Source organism: Palaemon carinicauda, chromosome 14 (assembly GCF_036898095.1).
Source record: "Palaemon carinicauda isolate YSFRI2023 chromosome 14, ASM3689809v2, whole genome shotgun sequence".
Classification (NCBI taxonomy): domain Eukaryota; kingdom Metazoa; phylum Arthropoda; class Malacostraca; order Decapoda; family Palaemonidae; genus Palaemon; species Palaemon carinicauda.
Genome location: NC_090738.1, coordinates 127,246,580 through 127,273,920, shown reverse-complemented (window position 1 = coordinate 127,273,920; position 27,341 = coordinate 127,246,580). Strand labels below are relative to the sequence as shown.

The window sequence follows — 27,341 nt, the reverse complement described above, 5'->3', positions numbered from 1 at the left end:
TCTTAGATTTTTTTTTTTTTTTATTATTATTATTATTATCATTATTATTAGCCAAGCTACAACCCTAGTAGGAAAAGCAAGATGGTATAAGCCCAAGGGCTCCAACCGGGAAAAATAGCCCAGTGAGGAAAGGAAACAAGAAAATAAATAGATGACGAGAACAAATTAACAATAAATCATCCTAAAGACAGTAACGTCAAAACAGATATGTCATATATAAACTATAAAATTTATTAATTTTGAGACTTAATGGAGCAAAGAAATTTCAAATTGCAAACTTCCAACTTATGGCGTACAGTATTCTACTTTGTAGAATTTCTACACTGATAGTCTGACTTGTATTTTATCTGTTGACGGAAAAGTTAAAATCTGAACATACTCATCTTCACTTTTCATTTATAGCTCAGTTAAGAAAAGTAATCTTTGAATATTTTATTTGCTTTTTGTTGTTGATAGTGATTTACTTTCCTGATTCCGGAAAATATTTACCTGATACTATAGTCCATTTCTTTTATCGAGGCAGATTTGCACCGACTCGAAGCGGTGCCCTTTTAGCTCGGAAAAGTTTCCTGATCGCTGATTGGTTAGAATTATCTCGTCCAACCAATCAGCGATCAGGGAACTTTTCAGAGCTAAAAGGGCACCGCTGCGAGTCGGTGCAAAAATGCATCGCTAAAAGAAATTGACTATAGTGCCTTATTTAACACACTAAGAGCTATACAAACAATACTATATAAGTCTATAAGCCACTAAAGGCTTGGATACCAATTCCGTACATTCCTTATGTAAACTCTGTTGAAACCTATAAGCTTGCAAAAACTCTTCAGCATCTCAGACTCACATCCTAATAACAATTTATGCTTATTTATCATGAGTGGGGTTGCACTGAAGCAGAATACTTTTGTCCATAACAAAACAAGTTGTAAATCAAAAGATGAGTTGCTTCCACACTGGGTTTGGAATTTTACTTTCTCAGACAGCTTTTACAAAAAGTGAGCTTATCTATAATTACATACTGGAGGGTCCAGAAGAGGAATGTGGTATGACTGCCTGTTCTTCTATTTAACAAACAAAACATGTGATCTTGGGAACAACACAAATTCAAATATTAGATGCATAAATACTTGATTACTGTAATGGGTTTGTATGGAAAAAAAATTGTGGCTTAACTACGTTGTTTATTTCTGTTATTTTTGCATTTTGATAAGAGTCATTTTGACAATACAGTGATAAAGGTTTTAAAAGTTCCACTAGTTTTAAGTAGTTTATAATTTTTGTTTTCTTTTTGCAGGTGTACGATGATGTTGCCAATGCATTAGGAATGGCAGGTGGATGTTATACATTGAAGCAGCAAGTAAACAGACTCCCTACGTCTGTTGCGAGTTTGCTCGACTCATGCACAACACCCTCAAATATGAATGATTCTCTACACCTCACAGCCACTGATTCACTAGTGTCTGGTTCTTGCCCTGTTCCAACTGTGTCTGGTTCGTGCCTAATAGACACTAGGTTCAATTCACCGAAGGCAGAAACTACCATGTGCTTGTCCGATCATAATTCCAAACACTCTATAGGTGTTAAGCAAAATGAAATTGAGAGGGAGAAACAGATAATCACTAATAATGCTAACACTGAGAAATCATTACTTGATAAATCTGGTTTTGCAGCGCTGTCAAAAGTAGAAGATTGTTGTGAGGTACAAAGCTTTAATACAGGTAACTTTTCAGGGAAATCGAATGAGCAAATGGATGTGTCTAGTAATGATCTCATAACAAGTAGTGCTTCGAACTTGCATTTACCTTCGTTTTCCGTATCCTCGGAATCAAACGTAATGCCACACAACCACTTGCAGACCCCTGGTTTATCTTCCTCATCTCTCCTTACAACTTGTGATGTGTCTACTCTGACAACTTCACTATCCTCCTCCAGTATTAGTATGCTATTGAATAACGAAGCGTTGATGAATGGTACGACTTCAACGATGAGCATTTCGGCACCCTGCGTCACTCCAGCACCAGCAGTTTCAAGTACTTCTTCGAGTTTATCCTTAGAGGTTCCACATTTTTCTTCAGGTACCAGTAATTCTGAAAACCCCATGTCTGGCTGTATGACCATGTCAAATGTTGATAATTCAATGATGAATATGTCTTCAATCCCTCAAGTAAATCCTATGCAACAAATCCCTATCGGAGACCTAGATATTACCGCTGAGGACCTGCCACGATTGCTAAGTGAAGGAATGGGTATGGTAGTTGGAAGTGGAGGAGACAATACAGGAGATGGATGTGATGCTCCTAAATTACTCGATACCTCAGGTGACACAACAGATCTCAGTGAAATGTTATTCAAACTCCAAGAAGCAACTGTGGGCATTAGCCAAAATCAAGATCCATCAGTTTACACTGGACAGATGATGCCATCATCATCAGTGCAGCAAATGAATGTGCATTCTGGCCAGCTCATAACTTCCCAGAGTCTCAGTACTCCCCCTGGTTCAGGCTTGACATCTCAGGGATATAATGAAATGGGACAAACAATAAACCCTCACCATCCTACTAATATGGGAGGGAAGTCTATGCCCATGCAGAATAGTACAGGATCATCCGCTCCCCTCCTGACATTTACAGGAGCTCTTAGCACAAATTCTGATTATTGTAGCGTGTCACAGAGTATCAACCAACAACCTATCAATAGCATTGGGGATATCAAAGGTCATGAGGACCTTATCGGGCCAGCTTCTAATGATCCGTGTGATCATTTAGGAAAGAATAATGCTGGGTTAGTCGACAGAGATACAATGAACTTGAATTTCCCTGTTAATAGTCTTAGTAGTAGTGAACTTGAAGATATATTGAAGAGATAAAAAAATGTAGAATCTGTGATAGAATATTTTCGCTATTTTCCTTTCCTTTCAGATGTCATACAGCACTTATTTTCCAGAGAGTATTGGATATATTTATATTATCCATATGCATATGTTAAACAAGGAGGTGAAAAAAGTATGAGGCAATAAGTTTTATAGTTAGTGAAATGTATTGGTAATCTGATGTCCTTCAAATCATTAAACTTCTCAAAATTAAGATCACCAGAGAAAACATACATTCTTATACTTATTAGTCAGAGTAGAATTAATAGTTTTGAGAGCTTGTAAACATTCTTGAATGTCAAGTCGTACTATTAATGGTCTGTGTTACAAGTGTTGAGTCACCTTTAGGTTTTAAGTTTTACTATTTTGTTGGCTTTTCATGTCTTTCTCATAGCTAGGTGGTCGCGCAACCAAATGTGTCGTATGCACTTTCAACTCCCTGTTATGTTATATTCAACCACGAATAAAGTTTTCATTTTCATTTAGTGATCATATAATTAATAAACACACTGGAATCATCTTTTATGATTTTTAGATCATTTCACAGTATATAGTTCAAGCATTCAGAGTTTTATGGAAGAGGGAGCAAAGCTTGAGGATGCAATTCAGATATGATGTCTCGTATTTAGCGATTGGACGTAATTGACTCTCCTCAGGGAATGGTGTTGTAATAGAAATTGTTATATTCTTTTCAGAAATATATTAAATGTTATTTATTTGTAAAATTCTGGATCTGAGCATTATCTTTCATATTGCTGGTCTGATCTTTATTGAATGTCGAGTGTTGTACAAATTTGTACTTAGGTGGTGTAATAGTGTAGGTACAGTACTGTAATTCCTCTATAGGTGCGTACAGTTACTTTTCTTTGAAGACAGTCCTATTAGTCAAGAGATAGTGTAATAGCTATAAACGGAAATTACATAAGCTTTAGTTATGAATGGAAATTACATATGTTTTAGATATGAATGGAAATTACATAAGTTTTAGTTGTAAACAGAAATTATGTAAGTTTTAGTTATGAACGGAAATTGCATAAGTTTTGGTTATGATTAGTAATTTTATAAGATTTAGTTATAAACGTAATTTACAAAAGTTTTAGTTATGAATAGAAATTGTCAAGCTTTATATGAAAGTGTCAAGTTGTTAGTAAATTCATCTTCATAATGTAAAGTTATGTAATCTGTCAGTACCTTAATTTAATTTTTTAAACATAAAACTTACCCGCTGGTTATATAAGAATGGCTATACTGTAGTCCCTTGAACGCTCGCCATACTTATATAACCAGCGGGTAAGTATGTTCAAAAATTGATTTTATTATGACAATATCATTTTATTCTGTTTTGATAATTTATTCATGCAATGAATATCGGCAAAATCAGAAATTTTGTGGCAATTGTGTGTTTTCCTGTATTTGTAATGACGCTGTTTCCCTGTAGCAGAGATAGAATTGAAAGGGAAAATACTTGGACTTTTTTATACCCAGTCACAAATTTATAAACTTATTTTGGGGCAAAATTTTTCCATGTATGCATGCTCTGATTCTAATATGTGTGTTTTTCAAATGTAGTTATACGTTTTGATGTTTTTTTTTTTATCTTTTGTCGATACTTTGTGTGTACTGTACCGTAATTGAAAACTAAGAGTACAAGCATACTGTAATGTATAGCAAATCATGGGATAAAGATTTAACTTTTGTCAACATTTGATTGATTTATTTTGATAGAAGTTATTAATTTTTCTTATTTATTAAGTAACGTATAGAAATTATTAATTTTTCTTATTTATTAAGCAACGTTAAGCAACCCTCTCATACTTATGGTTTTTTAACAAGTCGGAAAAATATTTTTATATTTTGCACACTCTCAAAGCCCACACCTCTGGTTCCTAGCACCTTTCCATTGGTTGGATGGGACATGGGGAGCTTTAGAATCTTTTCATATACTGACCTTGAACAATGGCTCTAAACTAAATAACCTATGAATTTATAACCTAACGTATTCCTTTTTTATTTGACTTTTTCTATCAGGATTTATTCTTAGTTGATGATCCTTGCATGTCTTTGAATACAATTCTAGTCATTTTAGAACATGAGGGAGGCTGAAGTTAGATGGCTGCCTCCTCACCTGTTAAATTCTATTGAGGAAGTGGAAAGTCCAGTGTCAAGCTCTGCTCCTACTGCCGAGCCCGGTTTCGGTAGCGTTAACGACACTCGAGGGAGTAAGGGGATTATGTAAATCTAGGTATATGCCTTAGGGTAGCACTTAAGAGGAAATGTCATCCACATAGAAATATAGTAAACAATATCATTAACCTTAACTCATATAACATTAAAAGTCTTATAAATTTACAATAAAGATCAGGCAAGACTGGAAATTGATCCATTGTCATACAACACAACATATTACAAGTCCTATAAATTTACTATAAAGATCAGGCAAGACAAAGTTGATTCATTGTTATAACTTCTCTGGGAAGGAGAATTGGTTAGTTACTTGTAGTAAAAACTTGTTAGCAATAATAAATATCAACTTGAACCTTATTGGTTACCAGATATTCTACAAAATGTTATTTTGAACCATTTATAATACCCAAACAGCAATAAAAAAATTTTAATTATTTCATTGGAGAAAATTGTCCTCATAAAGGGAAGATTTGAGTACAAAACTAGATGAAACCAGTTTTTGTAATGATATCAACTGCATAAGAATTATTGTACTGTAATCCATTAACGACGATAAACAATTAATAAATATCAGCCAAACTAGAATTATTAGATGTTCCTACACATACGCGGGACCAGCTGTTAAAATCGTTAACAAGGAAGCAAAAACTTGCTTTCTTTCATCATTAACAAAACCAGTCACCCATTTAAACTGAAATTATAAGAAAAAGAGTAAAAGACCTTGGGGTCTATACTTCACTGCTTCCTTTCCGAAGGTCGGGTGAAAATAACACCAGGATGGGTTAGCCTTCTTCGTCTGCTGTGTCAGTGGTCTTCTCCGATGCATTGCGGAGACCTCTTGCCTGTCCAGGTACAGTGTGTTTGCACTAATTGCAGCCGAAGACAAAGTGAAAAGTTTGTGACATGAGAGTGGGATGTGCTACTCACTTGCACTTACCTCCTGCCGTTAAAAACAATTTCAATTGCCGTTCCAGCTCCGCTGAAATAGAAAGCATTTCTGCATGTATTAAACCCAACAATAAAAATGCATTATCTCTGATGAGTAGAAAAGCTAGTGTATGCGGTTTGTAGACCTTACAGATCAACCATGATTTCATTGTACAAAGCAATTATTCCATGTGGTTAAAATTTTTCAAGCTAAACATATAACTCGTTAGATTATATGAGTAGTTTAGATTAAATTTGTAATGAAGGGAATTAGTTTGTACAGACTGGAAGCAGTGAGTCATCTATCTCTTCACCCATCACTTAGTGATCATATAAAGTGGTGTGGAGATTCAAGCCAGTGACTAGCTAAAAGCTAAAAAGCTTTTCCTCTCCAGTTAAAGACCACAAAATTTGTGTTAGTCTGTAAATGTTAAAATATCCTTCCTTGGTGTATTGAACACCATATGCAGCACAGAGTAGATTTTAAAATGTAAAGACACACGTTTTGCAATTGTACTGGTAAAGTTCCAAATCTTCATCGTGTAATATTTGGTCGTATATCGTTCAATTTAAAAAAGTTTGTTCCCCCTGATAAGTAATGCTTATGTTTTCACACTAAAGGTCTTTAATATGGTCAACAGCTGAGATTATTAAAAACACCTTCACAGAGATTTTTAGTTTACGATGCCTAGAAATTCTTCAGATGGTTATTGTCTTGAAAAAATTATGTTAGAGACTGGAATTTTCATTTCATCATTATATGAAAATCATGTAGATATTGAAATAAGTGGTATTCAAGCATACAAAGGCATGCAGGGCAATATAGATTCAGCTAAAGCAGCCACAGCTGCAACTATGTCTAGAGCAAATACTGTATACATGTTTCTGTTGGTCGTTATGTACTATTTCAAATACCTATTTATAGTAATACTGTAACAGTCTTTGGAATACATTTTATGAATTTGACATTTACAAATTTAAATAGATTAATCTCTGCTTGATTGCTTTCCACTTCAATCCAAGGAGACCAATACAATAATTTGAAGTAATATTTTCCTGGTACTCAAATTGGTCACTCATTTGACCCATGGATATTTGAAGAAGAATCCACTCGACCGAATTGTTGAGTTGGAGAACACAACACTACTTACAGTAATGAAATATTATCATATGATTCAGTTTACAATCGGCAGTTAATATAAAATTTGTTGAAAAATCCTGAATAAGAAATCGAACATTTTCAGTTTATCCTTTCATGAAATTTTTAACAAGTTAAACTTATCGAAGATCCGATGTATTTACTGAGATACCCTTTTTGTTCAACCCTTTATACCTCGTAGGTGGTTAGTGACGTCAGGGAACTGCAGCATTCCCTTTGCCCCTAGCTGGGCTTTCATTATTTCCTTCTACCTCACCTCCAGTCTTGCTTTTTTATTTGTCTTTCTTTCTAACATGTAACTTTTACCTCAGTGTAACTCTAGTGCTTTACCCTAGCTGCACCTAGGCACTGAAGGGGTTCAGAGGCCATGGTGATGGGCTATATAGCCCAAAAAATCGTAAATCCAATCCAATCCAACCCTATATAAGTTTAACATTGTCAACATAGTGGTCTGATTAAGATATTTATTAATAGTAATTATAATTTTCAAACAAAAGACATGCTTTTGAATGCCTAAAAAACACACTAAATTTATATTTCTTTCAAATTTTATTTTAAACTTTATACTTACAATGTTTCTGTAATAGTAGAATATATTAGTTTTATTACTCTGATTTCTATACTAAAGAACATATGATGTTCCTCTTATTTCACTTTATAGATAGTTATTCAATTTATTATTTCATAGTTCTCTGACAGCTCTGTGGTTGTGTGAAGATTGCTATACAGTACTGTACTGTAAACCTTTTTTTATCTGTAGGTCATTTTACACTTTATTCTGAGATTCGATAATATCATGGTGTGATATTATGTACATTGCCAAAAATGTAAGAAATTGTATACTATAATCTTAATACTGATATTAAATTTTGAGGCAATACACTTATTTATTGGTGTTCTTTTTCCCTACACAGTGCCACAGGAATTTTTAAGGACAAAAAAGTTTTTGCGGACCTGTTCTAACCTAGGCTATGTGGGACTACTAGTTCAAAGTATGTTGAGTTTCTACCTTTATATATAACCATTGATGCTGAGCGTGAGATGTGCGTATAAAAAGTACCATAACGTATGAGTAAAATTTTTTTTGCTAGAAATTGTTTGTTGAAAAAAATAGTGTAACTGAATGAGGGTTGCAATTAGTGTATATAATAATCCTGTAACTGAACGAGGGTTGCAATTAGTGTATATAATAATCTTGTAACTGAACGAGGATTGCAATTAGTGTATATAATAATCTTGTAACTGAACAAGGGTTGCAATTAGTGTATATAATAATCTTGTAACTGAATGAGGGTTACAATTAGTGTATATAATAATCTTGTAACTGAACGAGGGTTGCAATTAGTGTATATAATAATCTTGTAACTGAATGAGGGTTACAATTAGTGTATATAATAATCTTGTAACTGAACGAGGGTTGCAATTAGTGTATATAATAATCCTGTAACTGAACATAAAAATCTTGTAACTGAACGAGGGTTGAAATTGTAAAGTTAAACGAGGGTCACAATAGCATAGTCCAGTTTTGATTCTCATAGTTCTCACTGATGGATTCCACGTGTTGTTATAATCCATTGCTGCTTGTTTCAAACTGATTAAGTTTAATGTAAGTTGAGAGAGACTTGATAACAAAGAGTTGATCATCAGTGACCTTACCAGAGTATGCTAAAATTCAACAAAGGAAGAGAGGCGACAAGAAGAGTGGGAATATCTATACAATACATTTATGGTACATCATACATACATATACCAAGGCACTTCCCCCAATTTTGGGGGGTAGCTGACATCAACAAATGAAACAAAAACAAAAAGGGGACCTCTACTCTCTACGTTCCTCCCAGCCTGACAAGGGACTCAACCGAGTTCAGCTGATACTGCTAGGGTGTCACAGCCCACCCTCCCCCGTTATCCACCACAGATGAAGCTTCATAATGCTGAATCCCCTGCTGCTGCTACATCTGCAGTCATCTAAGGCACCGGAGGAAGCAGCAGGGCCTACCGGAACTGCGTCACAATCGCTCGCCATTCATTCCTATTTCTAGCACTCTCTCGCACCTCTCTCACATCTATCCTCCTATCGCCCAGAGCTTTCTTCACTCCATCCATCCACCCAAATCTTGGCCTTCCTCTTGTACTTCTCCCATCAACTCTTGCATTCATCACCTTCTTTAGCAGACATCCATTTTCCATTCTCTCAACATGGCCAAACCACCTCAACACATTCATATCCACTCTAGCTGCTAACTCATTTCTTACACCCGTTCTCACCCTTACCACTTCGTTCCTAACCCTATCTACTCGAGATACACCAGCCATACTCCTTAGACACTTCATCTCAAACACATTCAATTTCTCTCTCTCCATCACTTTCATTCCCCACAACTCCGATCCATACATCACAGTTGGTACAATCACTTTCTCATACAGAACTCTTTTTACATTCATGCCCAACCCTCTATTTTTTACTACTTCCTTAACCGCCCCCAACACTTTGCAACCTTCATTCACTCTCTGACGTACATCTGCTTCCACTCCACCATTTGCTGCAACAATAGACCCCAAGTACTTAAACCGATCTACCTCCTCAAGTAACTCTCCATTCAACATGACATTCAACCTTGCACCACCTTCCCTTCTCGTACATCTCATAACCTTGCTCTTACCCACATTAACTCTCAACTTCCTTCTCTCACACACCCTTCCTAATTCTGTCACTAATCAGCCAAGCTTCTCTTCTGTGTCTGCAACCAGTACCGTATCATCTGCATACAACAACTGATTTACCTCCCATTCATGGTCATTCTCGTCTACCAGTTTTAATCCTCGTCCAAACACTCGAGCATTCACCTCTCTCACCACTCCATCAACATACAAGTTAAACAACCACAGCGACATCACACATCCCTGTCTCAGCCCCACTCTCACTGGAAACCAATCACTCACTTCATTTCCTATCCTAAAACATGCTTTACTACCTTTGTAGAAACTTTCCACTGCTTGCAACAACCTTCCACCAACTCCATATAACCTCATCACATTCCACATTGCTTCCCTATCAACTCTATCATACACTTTCTCCAGGAAAAACATGATATGGTACAAGGTTGTGGTGGCATACTGGAAACGTCCCTGTCTGGTGTTCTGCCGGACTGGGGTTTAAGTCCTGCTCAAACTCTATAGTTTCTTGTAGTGTCGGCAACCAAACCATCAATGGGAAATGAGGATTGGGTATTTGGAGGAGCCTATAGGTCTACCTACTGAGTCCTCAGCGCCATTGCCTGGTCCTCCCTGGTTCTAACTTGGATGAAGACTGTTCTTAGGCACTGATAATATGTGTATAAGGTTGGGCCATTATCCTGCTAATTAGGGCAATGTCACTGTTCCTTGCCTCAGCTATTCATAAGTGGGTTTAAACTTTTAAATTGGAAATTATACAGGAATAAGATCACTTGAGCACACTGAAAATATTTGAAAAATATTGGCAGACATTTTTAGAAGAAATTGTGAAATAAATTGTCAGTTTCACTAAATGTCAGGTCACCAATAGCAGCAGCAGTCCTTAGAATGAGGTAACTGTAGGAAAAGCATTGTTTAGAGAAGTAGATTACTGTATGCTACTTATTCTCTGGATTGGTCATGAGGAAGACTCATGAATGAGCCTTTAAGAGGCATTATTCTAAATCTATTATTATATTTATGATATCTAATTAATGTATTCTTAGTTTATTAGCCTTTTTTTTTTAATCTGAAAGAATGAACGGTATTATTTAGTAGAGTATATGACCAGGATATTTGTGGTTTTAGTGGTGTGAATGAATGAAAATTTTCCATGTTTTTATATGGGATTTTGATAATGATATTATGAATGAACTCCCCAGACACAGTGCTTGGCTGTATGACCCATATTCCTCATTATATTTCTTGATCACTCCTACTTTTGGGAGGATTATACTGTCGTTGGACCTCACGTGATACACTGTATTTAAATATCTTTGCAGTTTCCCTTTGGCCCTTGGCTGCACCCAGTTTTTAGCCTTCAGATTTCTACTGTTCCTTCTATGCCTACCTGTTTAAAAATTCGTCATCATCATTTGCTACTTAGCACTTCATAGTCCCCAGCCATGTAGGTCTGGGTCTTCCAACTATTCTAGTGCCTTGTTGAGCCCAGCTGAACGTTCCGTGAACTAATCTGTCTTGGGGAGTGCAAAGATCATGCCCAAACCATCTCCATCTACCCCTCATCATGATCTCATCCACATATGGCACTCGAGTAATCAGGTAATTTTGAGCTTCATTGCTATGTATAATGACTTTATGTAGTTCTTTTCAGGGTACTCATGAATAATGGTAGTTCAATAGTCAGGTTTTACATTTAGAGCAATTGTTCTTTTTAATGTGATTGTCCCCCATACAAAGTTTCCATTTTCTATGGTGACCTAGATGTCATTGATAAGTTATGTATAAATCCCGCAGAGTTTTATAAACTAGCTCGTTTTCATGTAAATATCTCTTCACTGAAAAAAAAGGTAAGTACAAATTTGTATGTAAGGTTTAAACTTACTATAAATGTCTATCTTTAATAGCCATAATTTGCGTTTATAGTCACGCTTTTGATATGGGACTTGGATCAAACACGAATAAATTAAATACGAGGAAATTTACAGGCTTTTACTTTTATATTAATAGAATGATGAATAACATTGAATTTGGTTTACCAGTTATGGGATAGAATACAATCGATTTACATCACAATTGTGGAGTTTTTAATATCTTATGGTTTTTATATATATATATATATATATATATATATATATATATATATATATATATATATATATATATATATATATATGTGTGTGTGTGTGTGTGTGTGTGTGTGTGTGTGTGTGTGTGTGTGTGTGAGAACCATAAGATAGTTTTTGCTGACTGTGACATATAAAATAGGCGAGTTTCAGCAATGGGTCTGCCCTACCGTTTCTTTCTTTGGCTGTGCATCACTTTCTTTTAGTCTATACTCATATCAACCAACTGGGTAGCTTGGTCTGTTCTTTGCTACTAAAACCTAACCCGAGAGTATTTCTTAATTCGTATGTCAACTGCAATAGTGATGAAGCAAATAACATTACTTCTGCATTCCCCAGACAGTAATTGAGGACAGTAGATTCTATGCTTTTACTTCTTTGGATTTTAGTTATTTTCAAATTAACATTTAAAAATGGCAAGGTGTACGAATTTCCTGTTGCAAGGATTTATCACTCAAAGGCCTACTATAGGTAGTACTTATTTAGAATTAAATATATCTAAAAACGAATTAAAAGGTATGCCCATACATGACATATAATAGATTTAGTGCACCAATACGAAAAGAAAAATAAGCAACTGCAAGAACATAGTGACTGCCTTATCATAAGAAAACCGCTATGCAATAATCGCAACCAAAATGGAGACGTTGAACTTCTCTCTCTCTTTCTCTCTAAGTCTGCTAAGAGGTGTTCATGACACAGTCTGATGCTCAGCATGGTTCTCTTCATGCAAGAGGAACAGCGTAATTAGGTCTTGCATGCTGTTCATTGGTCTGGTGACTATGTTACTCCAGCCTGTTGAAGTGGGGGAGGAGCTTACAAGTGACGTCACGGATCCATACAAGGCAAGCATCACTCCAAGCTTGTGTTTTCTCCTTATTTATCGTTGTATTTACCTGTCTCATCGCTATTTCTGCGAGTGTCACTTCGTAATTATAAAAATACTTAAGTTGTTCTTATTTTCCCTTAGGGGGGGAGGCTGGCTAAGCGAAAATGAAGTTATGAAGTCTGGTGGAATGCTGGTGATAATTAACACCCTATATGACATATCTGTTATGACGTTGTTACTTTTTTTAGAATGATTTATTGTTAATATGTTCTCTTCAGTTATTTGTTTCCTTATTTCCTTTTCTCACTGGGCTATTTTTCCCTGTTGGAGCCCCTGGGCTTATAGCATCTTGCTTTTCCAATTGGGGTTGTAGCTTGGATAGTAATAATAATAATGTCCGTTCATCCTACTTTGTGAAGATTAGTATTCTTTTGTATATCTTTGACCTAACATTCGCAAAATGTTATAATCTTTTCACATTAGCTCAAAATAAGACTTTATTAGATACAGGTAGGCCAATCCATGAAACCAACTTTTACACCTACTCTGTGTTTTCTGTGCCACCAGTCATTGCAAAAACGGTGCAAAATAGATGCAATTGGTGAATAATTATTGGTATGCGACGGTGGGACGCGGGGAAATGTATAGACAAAAAGAGAGTTTCTGGCAATGAGTCAAGAAAGCTTTGGTGGTGGTACTGGTGGTGGGTGTTGGAGAGTGAGTGAGAGAGGAAGAGAGGAGAGTGAGCGAGGAGAGAAGAAGAAGCAGAAGAAGTAGGAGGAGTTACTTCAGAGTTCAGAGTTCAGCTCTCAGAGTGACTCGGGAGCCAGTGCTGAGAGGAGTGTACTACACACGGCTGGCCACACCATTCCCAAAACTTCTTCGTCCCCCCAGTGAATAGTTCGTGTGCGAGTGTGTAGGCGACAGTATTATTATTATTATTATTACTATCCAAGCTACAACCCTAGTTGGAAAAGCAAGATGCTATAAGCCCAGGGGCTCCAACAGGGAAAAATAGCCCAGTAGTAGTGGAGTCCTCCTCGGTGATGTTGTGGATGTTTAAGATGATGTTGATGGCAGCGAGTGATACTTCTGTGCCGTTGTCTGGTTAAAAGAAAAAAAAAGAAAAAAAAAGAGAAGAGCAGCAAGTGGGGGTAATAAAGCAGTACATATGTGGTGGCCACAGCCGGACGCCACCGCCGCTATTATAACTTTAAAGCAGTGGTGTGACCCATTTTGACAAAGCAATATACAACCTGGTTTTTTTTTATTTCTAAAGTTGAAAAGTCAAAAGTGATAGCGGTTGGTGCGGTCTCGGTAGATTGGTTGGAACTGGAAGGAGAACTGCTGCAGAAGAAGAACTGCTGCAGAAGAAGAACTACTGCAGAAGAAGAACTGCTGCAGAAGAAGAACTACTGCAGAAGAAGAACTGCTGCAGAAGAAGAACTACTGCAGAAGAAGAACTGCTGCAGAAGAAGAACTGCTGCTGCCGCAGAAGCGGGATACCCTGAAGGTACAGACACACACAAACACTTCGCCAAGTGTTTTTTTTTTTCCAGTTATGCGTGAGGTCTTAGACATGGCTAAGGGCACGCCAGGAGATGCGGGTGGTCTGAAGGGGCTCCTGAGCCTGGAGGACCACCCTGACCTCCAAGATATTTTCAAAAGTTCCAACATCGAGGATGATTACGACGTCGAGAAGGAACCCATTGCAAGGTCAGTTAAGTTGCATCTTTTGCTTTCGATGTTGCAAGTGGTTTATCGAGCAGAGGTCGAGGGAGATCTCTGTTAATAGGTGTTTTAAGTTGCAATTCTGCTTTCGTTGACCTTAAATTGGTTAATTTTCTATTTTAACTGTTAGGGAAGATGTGTGAAAAGAGTTAATGCAGTTAGCCATCAAACCATGGTAGGGAATAGTTAGGCCTGCACATGGGTTAATTATAATTACGGTAAAGTTTTACTGTATTACAGATTCTCATTCCGTTTTCCCTTAGTTTACATTGCCCAGTAATACAGTACAATAATACCAAAATGACTTGCCTATCCTAGCCTGTCTTAAGAAAATTGTCCCAAGCTTATATATGTTGTTATTTTATTATCAGTGACTTAAAATATATGTTATTTTATAATCAGTGACTTAAAAAATATGTTGTTATTTTATAATCAGTGACTTAAAGATATGTTGTTATTATATAATCAGTGACTTAAAAGATATGTTGTTATTTTATCATCAGTGACTTAAAAGATATGTTGTTATTTTATAATCAGTGACTTAAAAAAATATGTTGTTATTTTATAATCAGTGACTTAAAAGATATGTTGTTATTTTATAATCAGTGACTTAAAAGATATGTTGTTATTTTATAATCAGTGACTTAAAAAATATGTTGTTATTTTATAATCCGTGACTTGAAAGATATGTTGTTATTTTATAATCAGTGACTTAAAAAATATGTTGTTATTTTATAATCAGTGACTTAAAAGATATGTTGTTATTTTATAATCAGTGACTTAAAAATATGTTGTTATTTTATAATCAGTGACTTAAAAAATATGTTTTTATTTTATAATCAGTGACTTAAAAGATAGTTTACTGTAATTTACACTTATTCTCCTGAATCATTAGGTACAATTGAAACCTAGACTATTGTCTAAAAATAAGCACACTGAGAGTATGTGTTCTTAAAATGTCGCATGCATGTATTCGATAATGGACTCTTTATCTATAGACAGTATTAAACGACATCTTAGATTGCCATCCATACATTTGAACCACCGGTGGGGTTCGTATGAGACACCTGTTGTTGAGTGTAAGCTCTCTAAATATAACTCCTTTTATATGCCAGAGCGTTTTGGGGGTACTTAACAGAATGGGCATTATACCTCCTAGGTAGATGTGTATATATCCTTTAATTATTTAATTCAGTTTTAACAGTTAAGAAAAGTATAACCCATTCAAATCACCCTTCACTAACCATCAGTGTTTTAAAGGACACTCCAAAATCAAACCATTGTTCTCCAGTCTTGGATAGTCCCATAGCCTCTGCTCCATGGTCTTCCACAGTCTTGGGTTAGAGTTCTCTTGCTTGAGGGTACACTCGGGCGCACTATTCTATCTGGTTTCTCTTTCTGTTGTTTTGTTAAAAGGTTTTATAGTTTATATAGGAAAAAATTTATTTAGATGTTACTGTTCTAAAAATATTTTATTTTTCCTTATTTCCTTTCCTCACTGGGCTATTTTCCCTGTTTGGGGCCCCTTGGCTTATAGCATCCTGCTTTTCCAACTAGAGTTGTAGCCTAGCAAGTGTTAATGATAATAATGTTTACATCAGTGTTTTAAAGATGTTGGTTTTAGCACTTTTAGTATTTAGGCTAAAGGTGTTAAATATTATAGCACCTCTAGTATTTAAAGGTGTTAAAGATTATAGCACCTCTAGTATTTAAAGGTGTTAAAGATTATAGCACCTCTAGTATTTAAAGGTGTTAAAGATTATAGCACCTTTAGTATTTAAAGGTGTTAAAGATTATAGCACCTCTAGTATTTAAAGGTGTTAAAGATTATAGCACCTTGAGTATTTAAAGGTGTTAAAGATTAACCCGTAATCACCAAGAAATGACAAGATAAGGAAGGGTGGACCAGGGTCATAGCCTCAGGCTGTTTGTTCTGTCGTACTGTGTTGGGTTATTCTTCGAGCCACGAAGGGCTCATTTTGCTAGAGCCAACTCCTTTATTTATTTTTTTTTTTCATTTATAAACTTGGGAAGAAACATTTTTATAACTTTTGGTTTCTTCGTTAGTTTATTTTTTAATAAGTTACGGTTTTTATTTATTTTATTTTTTTATTGTAAGGAGACCAGTTATATAATTGCCAATTACCGTATCATCTCTGGTATTTATTTTTCATTTACTTTATTAAACGCTGGAAGAAACATTTCTATAATTTCATTTTGGTTTCTTCGTTAGTTTTTTTTTTTAATTTAGGTTTTTTTTTTTGTTATATTTTTTTTTAGGAGACGTATATAATCGCCAATTACTGTATCAACTCCTTTATTTTTCATTTTTCTTAAAATGCCGAAACATTTCTCCAACTTCATTTTGGTTTCTTCGAAGTTACTGTTTTTTTTTTTATTAAATTATATATATATATATATATATATATATATATATATATATATATATATATATATATATATATATATATATTTTAGGGAACAGCTTATATAACTGCTAATTGTTGTATAGTCGTAAGCAGTTTATCTCGAGTTAAATGAGCTAGCATGAAATTTGCAAGTTTTCAATCTTTGTCTCGCTAAGCCTTCAGTGCTTTGAACTATCTTCTACGTAAATTGTCAAACGCGAAATGAAAGCAAATTTAATCGGACAGGGCTCCGTATTTTACCCCTCAAGTTGACATTATTATTATTATTATTATTATTATTATTGTTATTATTGTTATTATTTGCTAAGCTACAATCCTATTATTATTATTATTTGCTAAGCTACAATCCTAGTAGGAAAAGCAAGATGCTATAAACCCAGGGGCCGCAACAGGGAAAATAGCCCAGTGAGGAAAGGAAACAATGAATAATAAAATATTCTAAGAACAGTAACAACATTTAGATAAATATTTCCTATATAGACGATAAAAACTTTAACAAAACAAGAGGGAAAAAACAGATAGTCAGTGTGCCCGAGTGTACCCTCAAGCAAGAGAACTCTAACCCAAGACAGTGGTAACGTTTAAAAAATGAGCTAAAAGAATCGCATACAGACATATGCAATGTTTAATTAATACAGTTTTTGTTCACAGTTATAGTCCTCTGTGGTTTTTTTCTTTTGTTTTCCCGTTTTTTAACTATTTTTAGATTTGCGGTTCACTTTCTGGCCGATATATCTCACGGCAATGACAGTTTCTTTGTTTATGAATAAGATATGTGTATTGGCCTTTGTTAATATCAGGCATCTTAAGTGCTTACGTTTTTTCTTAAGGAATTGGGACAAAAAATAACGTGCTGAGTATTTAAAAAAAGATTTTTTTGCCTCTGTCCATTAGCAATGCTATGTTTTACAGCGTGAATTCTATCTACCGTTAAAACCTGTTGTTATTATTATTATTATTATTATTATTATTATTATTACTACTACTAGCTAAACTGTAACTCTAGTTGGAAAAGCTAGATGCTATAAGCCCAAGGGCTCCAACAGGGAAAAGTAGCTCAGTAAGGAAAGGAAATAAATGAACGCTATAAGAACAACAAGGGTTGTTATCTATCATTATGAGCTTGTCTGTTTATTATTATCAATTAAGTGTAGAGTAATTTGTTCGTAAATATAAAATAAACTCAAGCTGATACAGAATAAAAAGTCCATATGTGAAAAAAATGCAAACACACACGAATGAAGAGAAGTATCATCATCATCATCTCTTACGCCTATTGACGCAAAGGGCCTTGGTTAGATATTCGCCAGTCGTCTCTATCTTGAGTTTTCAATTCAATATTTCTCCATTCATCTCCTACTTCGCGCTTCATGGTCCACAGCCATGTAGGCCTAGGTCTTCCAACTCTTCTCGTACCTTGTGGAGCACAGCTGAACTTTTCATAGTCCTCAGCCATGTAGGCCTGGGTCTTTCAATTCTTCTGGTGCCTTGTGGAGCCCTGCTGAACGTTTCATAGTCCTCAGCCATGTAGGCCAAGGTCTTCCAACCCTTCTGGTGCCTTGTGGAGCCCAGCTGAACGTTTCATAGTCCTCAGTCATGTAGGCCTAAGTCTTTCAACTCTTCTGGCGCCTTGTGGAGCCCAGCTGAACGTTTCATAGTCCTCAGCCATGTAGGCCTAGTTCTTCCAACTCTTCTGGTGTCTTGTGGGGCCCACCTGAACCTTTCATAGTCCTCAGCCATGTAGGCCTAGGTCTTCCAACTCTTCTGGTGCCTTGTGGAGCCCAGCTGAACGTTTTATAGTCCTCAGCCATGTAGGCCTAGGTCTTTCAACTCTTCTGGTGCCTTGTGGAGCCCAGCTGAACGTTTAGTGAACTAGTATCTCTTTATTTTTTATTTCATTATTTTATTTACCATACTTCTCAAAAAGAGAAGTATGGTAAATATGTAAAAACACTAAAAATAAACCAACACAAGTTAGAGAACCGAATCCCATAGAGGATGTGTTAATTCCCAACTAAGACACCAATCGTATCATGTAACAGTGAAATTAAGTTGTATAATCTAGCGTTTAGGACTAACAGTGGTCAGAAGTGGAGGTAGGAACAATGCACATATACTCTCTCTCTCTCTCTCTCAAACCACCACCTTCCCCCATATCCCTATTCTTCCTGTATCCTCAACCGTTATCCACCGAGTCACTGTGATTGTTATATATAGTTAGAAACTATCAGACTAGGTTGTTAGCTGTTGTTAACTGATGCTGGTGAGTTTTACTTATAAACTATTACATTAATTTATACGATAGTATTTCAGATCGCGTTCGGTTATACTTTTATTTGTGTTTATATTGTATTTAGAGAGTATTAATGCTAAATGTACAGTATAAACTTGTGTAGAAAGACAACAAACGCACAGGAGAAAGACATTGTCTGAGCCCTTTGTCCTGCAGGGGACTAATCATGACTGATGATATATTACATATACATTAGACAAAATTATAATATTTCTAAGCTGCATTTATTTTGGTAGAAAAAAAAATCTTCTATGGAAACGGTTAAGATGAAACTTTGTAAGGAAACAATACTTTTGCCTCATTTAATTGAAGATTTTTTTTATATTAGTTTTGTTGTTTAATATATATATATATATATATATATATATATATATATATATATATATATATATATATATATATATATGTGTGTGTGTGTGTGTGTGTGTGTGTGTGTAATCTCCCGTTTGGGGTCAGAATTAAAATCCCCCTTTGTAATTTTTCTTACACAATACTTGTCATTTTAGTTTCACAAGAACTGTGAATGATGTCATAAGGGACAAAGAGACACATCGTCATAGGTTACCTTCATTGCTAAACCTTCCTATTAGAACAAATTATACCTCATCCACAAATAGCTGACGGCTATGGTGCTATTTGTATCCTAGTAGAAGGGTGGACTCACATGCTAGCAACAAGTGGTCGGCATATCTCTAGCAACAGTTGTTATGGGCTGTCTGTGAAATTAATTTTCCTATTATTATTATTATTACTAGCTAAGCTATAACTCTTGTTGGAAAAGCAAGATGCTAGAAGCCCAAGGGCTCTAAGAGGGAAAAATAGCCCAGTGAGGAAAGGAAATAGATAAACGATTTGAGAAATAATGAACAATTAAAATGTTTTAAAGCAGTAACATCAAGAGAGATATTTCATAAATAGTCTACAAAAATTTAATACTACTGTTCTTAAGAAAAATTTTATTCTGATTATTTATTACTTCTCTCGTAGTTTATCTATTTCCTTTCCTCACTGGGCTATTTTTCCCTGTTGGACCCCTTGGGCTTATAGCATCTTGCTTTTCCAACTAGGGTTGTTGCTTGGCTTTTAATAATAATTCCTCACTGGGCTATTTTTCCCTGTTGGACCCCTTGGGCTTATAGCATCTTGCTTTTCCAACTAGGGTTGTTGCTTGGCTTTTAATAATAATAGTAGTAATAATAATAATAATGATGGAAATAATAATAAAACATGTCAGGCTTCGGAATTTACTCCCGTCTTGAGTGTTCCCCCTACGGTTCCCCCTACGCCCATCATTGTACTCCAAGTTTTGTTAGCAGTGTAGTATAGAAAGAGCGAGGGAGAGCACATTTGATTGTGAAGGGTTTACTCTTAATTTGGCCGGATGTGTACAGCGGTTCATCCTATACGGGATGCTCAGCTTCACGACTTATCAACCCTGGTAGCAAGTACCTCCCTACTCCCTCTCTCTCTCTCTCTCTCCTCTCTCTCTCTCTCCTTCTCTCTCTCTCTCTCTCTCTCTCTCTCTCTCTCTCTCCCCCAGAGGATATTCATCCCCCAGTGACAGGCTCTATTGAATACTCTGACCCTCTTCTCCCCAGCTCATCTCACTTCTCAACTGTCTATGTGTGTGTGCCTTTGTCTTCAAGGATGTTTTTGTTATTATTTAGAGCTCGTTAAGATAGTATGCATATTTTATCTTTGTTCTAGATAGTGCTGAACTAATCTTGTTTTATTTGAGTACACATAGTTTATGGGAGATGAACATTGTCATTAAACACATGTATATGTATGATATATATTGTATATGCGTGTGCATATAGATTGTTCTAAATAAATTGCACACGCTAGATAGTGCTGAACTAGTCTTTGATTTTAGTAAAGATGATGGTTTATGGGAGATGGACATTTAGACATTAAACACATTATGTATGATATATATTGTATATGCGTGTGTATATAGATTGTTCTAAATAAATTGCACACGTACGCAGCCCTGTCTTGTTTCCAGACACACACACGTGTGTTATATTTACTGTATACACATGTGTATATAATACTTCTGAATAAATTGCAATCATGTACGTAGCTCGATGTAGTATACAGTTTCACATCACAGAAATTTATAATTATTATCTTTCTCGTATGATATAAGGAAGTGATAATCTGTTGAATTCTGCTATTCCGTACTCTAGTTACCGACATAACTGGCAGTGGCTGTGTCTCCCAGGGCTAAGTGCAAAAACCCACAACCGTCTGGCCTCTTGTTGACTTTGCTGTTGCTTTGTTCTTCCTCGTGTTTTTTTTTTGCGACCAGTTCGAATTCGCTCTTGGTTTTAATGTCCTTGCGTAGGCCTAGGTGTCGGTAAGCTGATTTGCGTAGGCTTTTCGTGATGTGGCACATTTTTTTTTTAACTCAAGTGTTTGGGGAAATAGCTTTTATGTATGTAAATGTTTTCATATGTATGTGTTTTATTGGTAATTGATAGAGATAGGAGTGGGTTAAACGACATTTGACGTTCGAGTATCTTGCTGGAGAGGTCAATGAATGTGAAATTAAGTGTTTTGCTAGTGACGTCGACAAGCAATATTTATCCACCAAAAGAATGTAATTCATCGCTTATATTTTATATAGAATAATACATTTTTTCACCTTTTTAGTACAAAGTTTGTTATTTATCTCATATCATGTAAAAAAGAAATTAAACCCATAATATGATTACAATTCTCTCGCACGGTGAGATGTGGCAATGAAGGCCTTGAAAGAGGATCGGTGTTGCCATATGGAGGTTTTCATTATCACCTTTTTAATAAACGATTTTGGTACATGACTCCGTATAAAATTAGATTCTTGAATAACCTTCTGACATTTTACACCACTCGTTCCTTTAAATACATTTTTTTAATAAGTTGTGGTAATACAGGAGAGAGAGAGAGAGAGAGAGAGAGAGAGAGAGAGAGGAGAGAGAGAGAGAGAGAGAGAGAGAGAGAGAGAGAGAAGCTTAATAATGTCTGCGTATGATGAATCGTATAGCTCTGAAGTGGTCGTTTTCTAGGAGAGAGAGAGAGAGAGAGAGAGAGAGAGAGAGAGAGAGAGAGAGAGAGAGAGAGAGCAGCTACTAATGTCAGCTTATGATAAATTCTTATAGCTTTGAATTGGTCGTTGGAGAGAGAGAGAGAGAGAGAGAGAGAGAGAGAGAGAGAGAGAGAGAGAGAGAGAGAGAGAGAGAGAGAGAGCGAGCAGCTACCAATGTCGGCTTATGATAAATTTATATAGCTTTGAATTGGTCGTTGGAGAGAGAGAGAGAGAGAGAGAGAGAGAGAGAGAGAGAGAGAGAGAGAGAAGCTTAATAATGTCTGCGTATGATGAATCGTATAGCTCTGAAGTGGTCGTTTTCTAGGAGAGAGAGAGAGAGAGAGGAGAGAGGAGAGAGAGAGAGAGAGGAGAGAGAGAGAGAGAGAGAGAGAGAGAGCAGCTACTAATGTCGGCTTATGATAAATTCGTATAGCTTTGAATTGGTCGTTGTCGAGAGAGAGAGAGAGAGAGAGAGAGAGAGAGAGAGAGAGAGAGAGAGAGAGAGCAGCTTCAGGGAAAGTGAGAACAGCTAAACACACAGAGAGAGAGAGAGAGAGCAGCTACTAATGTCGGCTTATGATAAATTCGTCTAGCTTTGAATTGGTCGTTGTAGAGAGAGAGAGAGAGGGAGAGAGAGAGAGAGAGCAGCTTCAGGGAAAGTGAGAACAGCTAAATAGAGAGAGAGAGAGAGAGAGAGAGAGAGAGAGAGAGAGAGAGAGAGAGAGAGCAGCTTCAGGGAAAGTGAGAACAGCTAAACACACACAGAGAGAGAGAGAGAGAGAGAGAGAGAGAGAGAGAGAGAGAGAGAGAGAGAGTAGCTACTGATGTCTGCTCATGATGAATTCATATAGCTCTGAAGTGGTCGTCCTCTACTTACCCTAATTGTAGAGGTACCCCTACCAGTTGACATCCACACAACACTACCGTCTTCTCTGAGTTCTCTCGTATAGGTCTAGATTTCTTTGGGGGGGGGGGTCGCTCTAGACCTTGGTCGCTGGTGTCCGATTGAATTACACGGGCAGGGGGCTGTCTAGTGACATCTGTATTTTAAGTTACCTTGATGCTGTGTTTATTTAGGAAATCTTGACAACAAATTGCTCTTTATTTAGTACATATTTAGTGGTTTAGAATTGGACTAGCTTGAAATTCTTGTTGAAAATGTTTGCAGTGATGCTACTACTTTTTTTTCAATAATTGTATATAGGTTGTAGATCATGTTTGCTATGATTTAAAATTTTTAATATAAAAATCATTTTCAGATCAAAATTTCAAGGTTAGAGTTGGTTTTGTGTAATTTGCGTTGTGTCAAAATTTAGTTTATTCAACCCTATTGCATAAGTATGGGGGAGGATTTTGATATTATTATTATTATTATTATTATCATCAAAGCTGCCACATTTTGACAGCTCTGTGTTTTGCCACATTCTGCTACACGTGCTTGACTTTTTACAACCTCTTCGATTTTTTTTATTGTTAGTTCCTTGTTATGTCTCGCCGTTGTGGTTGTTGATGATGATGTTGGATGGATATAATTAGGCCTTATACCAGTACCAACCAACCTAGGCGTATATATCATTCCTTATCCAAGGCCTATGGAGGCGAAAGAACAATTTGAGGAGATGTATATCAGCAATTTTGTGCAATACAGTAATTGCAATTGCTCATGTCAATGACTATGCTAATGATATCCAATTATTATTATTATTACTTGCTAAGCAACAACTCTAGTTGGAAAAGCAGGATGCTATCAGCTCAGGGGCCCCAGCATGGAAAATAGCCCAGTGAGGAAAGGAAACAAGGAAAAATAGAATATTTTAAGAACAGTAACGTTAAAATAAACATACAAGGGAAGTATATTCGATAAACGATAATTGCTTAACTATACATACTACTATATTTGATGGTTGCAAATTACCTCGATACAAGAACGCATCCTATAATGAAACTTTTATATATAACAAAGTAACAACTCAGGTTGAATTCGGCGATTATATTACGTTAGCTGCAAATAGACAGCGGGAGCAGGGAAGACGATAAACAGAAATTCTTCAAATGCCTACGGGTCGAGTCAGGGATACGGAAATAAGTCAAACTAGAGAAACGCCGTTAGCAAAACACAGGTATTAAAAATATATCTTTTACAGCATTGGATCTTCGGAGATGGGCTAAACTTAGGTTTGTAGGAGGGGGGGGTGAGAGGAGGGGTTTGCAATGTCTCTCTCTCTCTCTCTCTCTCTCTCTCGTTGAGATGGTAAGAAAACAGGTAATAAAAATATATCTTTTACAGCATTGGGTATTTAGAGATGTGCTAGACTTAGGTTCATAAAAGGTGGAGAAACTCTCTCTCTCTCTCTCTCTCTCTCTCTCTCTCTCATTGAGATGGTCAAAACACAGGTATTAAAAATATATCTTTTACAGCATTGGGTATTTAGAGATGTGCTCGACTTTGGTTCATAAAAGGTGGGGAAACTCTCTCTCTCTCTCTCTCTCTCTCTCTCTCGTTGAGATGGTCAAAACACAATATTATATATATATATATATATATAATATATATATATATATATATATATTTACAGCATTGGGTATTTAGAGATGGGCTAGACTTAGGTTTATAAAAAGGTGGGGGACCTTCTCTCTCTCTCTCTCTCTCTCTCATGGGAGTGGAATGAACCTGTGGGGGGAGATAGGAGGGGCCTTCAACATTTAGGCCGAGTTTCCGTGTTTTGTGTGGAAGCGAAGACAGGCCTATTAATACCTATGGCCGGTGTATTTTCGGATTTGGGGGAATGTAACCCGAGGGGGGTACGACAAAGATGCGGGTTAACGTTTATCTTTAGGCCTAAGTGGAGATCTACTGTGCGGGTATAAGCATTTCAACCGTGGCATTCTAAACCCCCCCCCCCCACTACTTGGTTTTTTTTTAGGGCAAATGCTTAGAAAGTGAGTAGGTATTGGACAATTTATTTCCCATTGTTAGGTCTTTGTGATAATAGTAGTAGTAATAATAATGCGTTGGTATCTTTTATTTTTAATCGACGCATAGGCTGTGTTACTGTTTTTCCTTGTTTCCTTTCCTCACTGGGCTATTTTCCCTGTTGGGTTCTCTAGGCTTTTAGCATTCTGCTTTTCCAATTAGGGTTATAGCTTAGCAAGTAAGAATGATAATAATAATAATAATATTAATGTTTGGATAATGCGTCTTCCATTAGTGTAATTAACAACGGTTGGTAATATTAACACCTTATCAGCTTCTAATTATGAAAATACTTGAATTTTCTTTTTACGTTTGTAATAATGAATAAAAGTTTCTTCCATTAGTGTAATTAACAACGGTTGGTAATATTAACACCTTATCAGAACTGCTTCTATCACAGCATCTAATTATGAAAATACTTGAATTTTCTTTTCATCTTTGTAATAATGGATTAAAGATTTCCACGAGTTGAATAACAATTTATATGTAGATCAATTTTTTATATATTTATAGCCTTCATTAGCACAAGATCGGAACAGAATTGTAACAAAGGGTATTATCGCCATTATGTTATGGAGAACAGTTAACTCCCCTAAATTAAGATCGTTTAAATGCATTTCCTTGTTTTTTTTTTAAATATGTTTATCTTTATGTAATCCATTTTTCGGACATAATAGAGATTGGTAGAATATATTTATAATGTGAGGCTTAATATACGACACTTGATAATTATAAGTAGTCCTATGTTAAATTTATTAAAAGTATAAGTTTCATATTCGATGTTAGCCTCAGTAAAATAGGTCTATATTATGTTTCATATTCAACGAGATCTTCAAGGTTTAAAAAAAGCGATTTCATAGTTTTTATGTAATATATTCGAAATTATCTTCCTGATAAAGAGATAACGTTTGCTTGACACCAATCTACAGTTATATCGTTATATCTTCACTGAGTGTAACTTTGGCATATGAGTCATTGAGTAGATACTGGTTCTCACGGTGATAGCAGAAATTTCGAGATAGTTAACAAGTGCTTTCTAATGAAAAGGTCTTTTGGTGAATGTTATTTTATTTTTATTTTCTATTTTTATTTTTAGTTATCGGTTCTTGTCTGGTTCTTACTAGTAATGAACTGTTTTTATTTTTTATTTTCATTTTTGGTTATTTTAATGTTGTTACTCTTCTTAGAATATACAGTATTATTTTATTTTTATTTTCATTTTTAGTTATCGGTTCTTGTCTGGTTCTTACCAGTAATGAGCCGTTTTTATTTTTTATTTTTATTTTTAGTTATTTTAATGTTGTTACTCTTCTTAATATATACAGTATTATTTTTCCTGATTTCCTTTCCTCAGTGGGTTAGTTTCTCTGTTTCGGCCCTTGGGCTTATAGCATTCTGTTTTTCCAACAGGGGTTGAAGCTTAGCAAGTGATAATAATAATAATAATATCGGTTCTTGATTGGTTCTTACTAGTAATGAACCGTTTTTATTTTTTATTTTAATTTTTAGTTATCGGTTCTTGTCTGGTTCTTACTAGTAATAAACCGTTTTTAGTTTTTATTTTCATTTTTAGTTATTGATTCTTGTCTGGTTCTTAACAGTAATGAACCTTTTTTTTATTATTTTTAGTTATCGGTTCTTGTCTGAACTTGTAATGAACCGTTTTTATTTTTTATTTTCATTATTAGTTATCGGTTCTTCTCTGGTTTTTACCAGTAATGAATCGTTTTAATTTTTGGTTATCGGTTCTTGTCAGGTTCTTCCCAGTAATGAACCTTTTCTATTTTTAATTTTTAGTTACCGGATCTTGTCTGGTTCTTACTAGTAATGAACCGTTTTTATTTTTTATTTTCATTTTTAGTTATCGGTTCTTTTTTGGTTCTTACCAGTAATGAACCTTTTTTTATTTTTAGATATCGGTTCTTGTCTGGTTCTTACCAGCAATGAACCGTTTTTATTTTTTATTTTCATTTTTAGTTATCGGTTCTTGTCTGGTTTTTACTAGTAATGAACAGTTTTTATTTATTTTCATTTTTAGTTATCTTTTCTTGTCTTTATCTTCCCAGTAATGAAC

General features: G+C 35.6%; 2 protein-coding genes across 3 annotated transcripts in view; both read left to right on the top strand.

Annotated features, from left to right (window-relative positions):
• LOC137653757 (serine-rich adhesin for platelets-like) overlaps nt 1-8,003 on the top strand; it is an 81,010-nt gene extending 73,007 nt beyond the window's left edge. For both annotated transcript variants that reach the window (XM_068387381.1, XM_068387382.1), the window contains exon 9: nt 1,292-8,003. In XM_068387381.1, coding sequence (XP_068243482.1) covers nt 1,292-2,863 — 1,572 coding nt within the window. In that variant the 3' untranslated portion in view covers nt 2,864-8,003. The remainder of the gene's footprint in view (nt 1-1,291) is intronic.
• A 5,541-nt stretch (nt 8,004-13,544) lies between these two features.
• LOC137653756 (uncharacterized) overlaps nt 13,545-27,341 on the top strand; it is a 57,374-nt gene continuing 43,577 nt past the window's right edge. Inside the window, exon 1 of the mRNA XM_068387380.1 lies at nt 13,545-14,483. Coding sequence (XP_068243481.1) covers nt 14,329-14,483 — 155 coding nt within the window. The 5' untranslated portion in view covers nt 13,545-14,328. The remainder of the gene's footprint in view (nt 14,484-27,341) is intronic.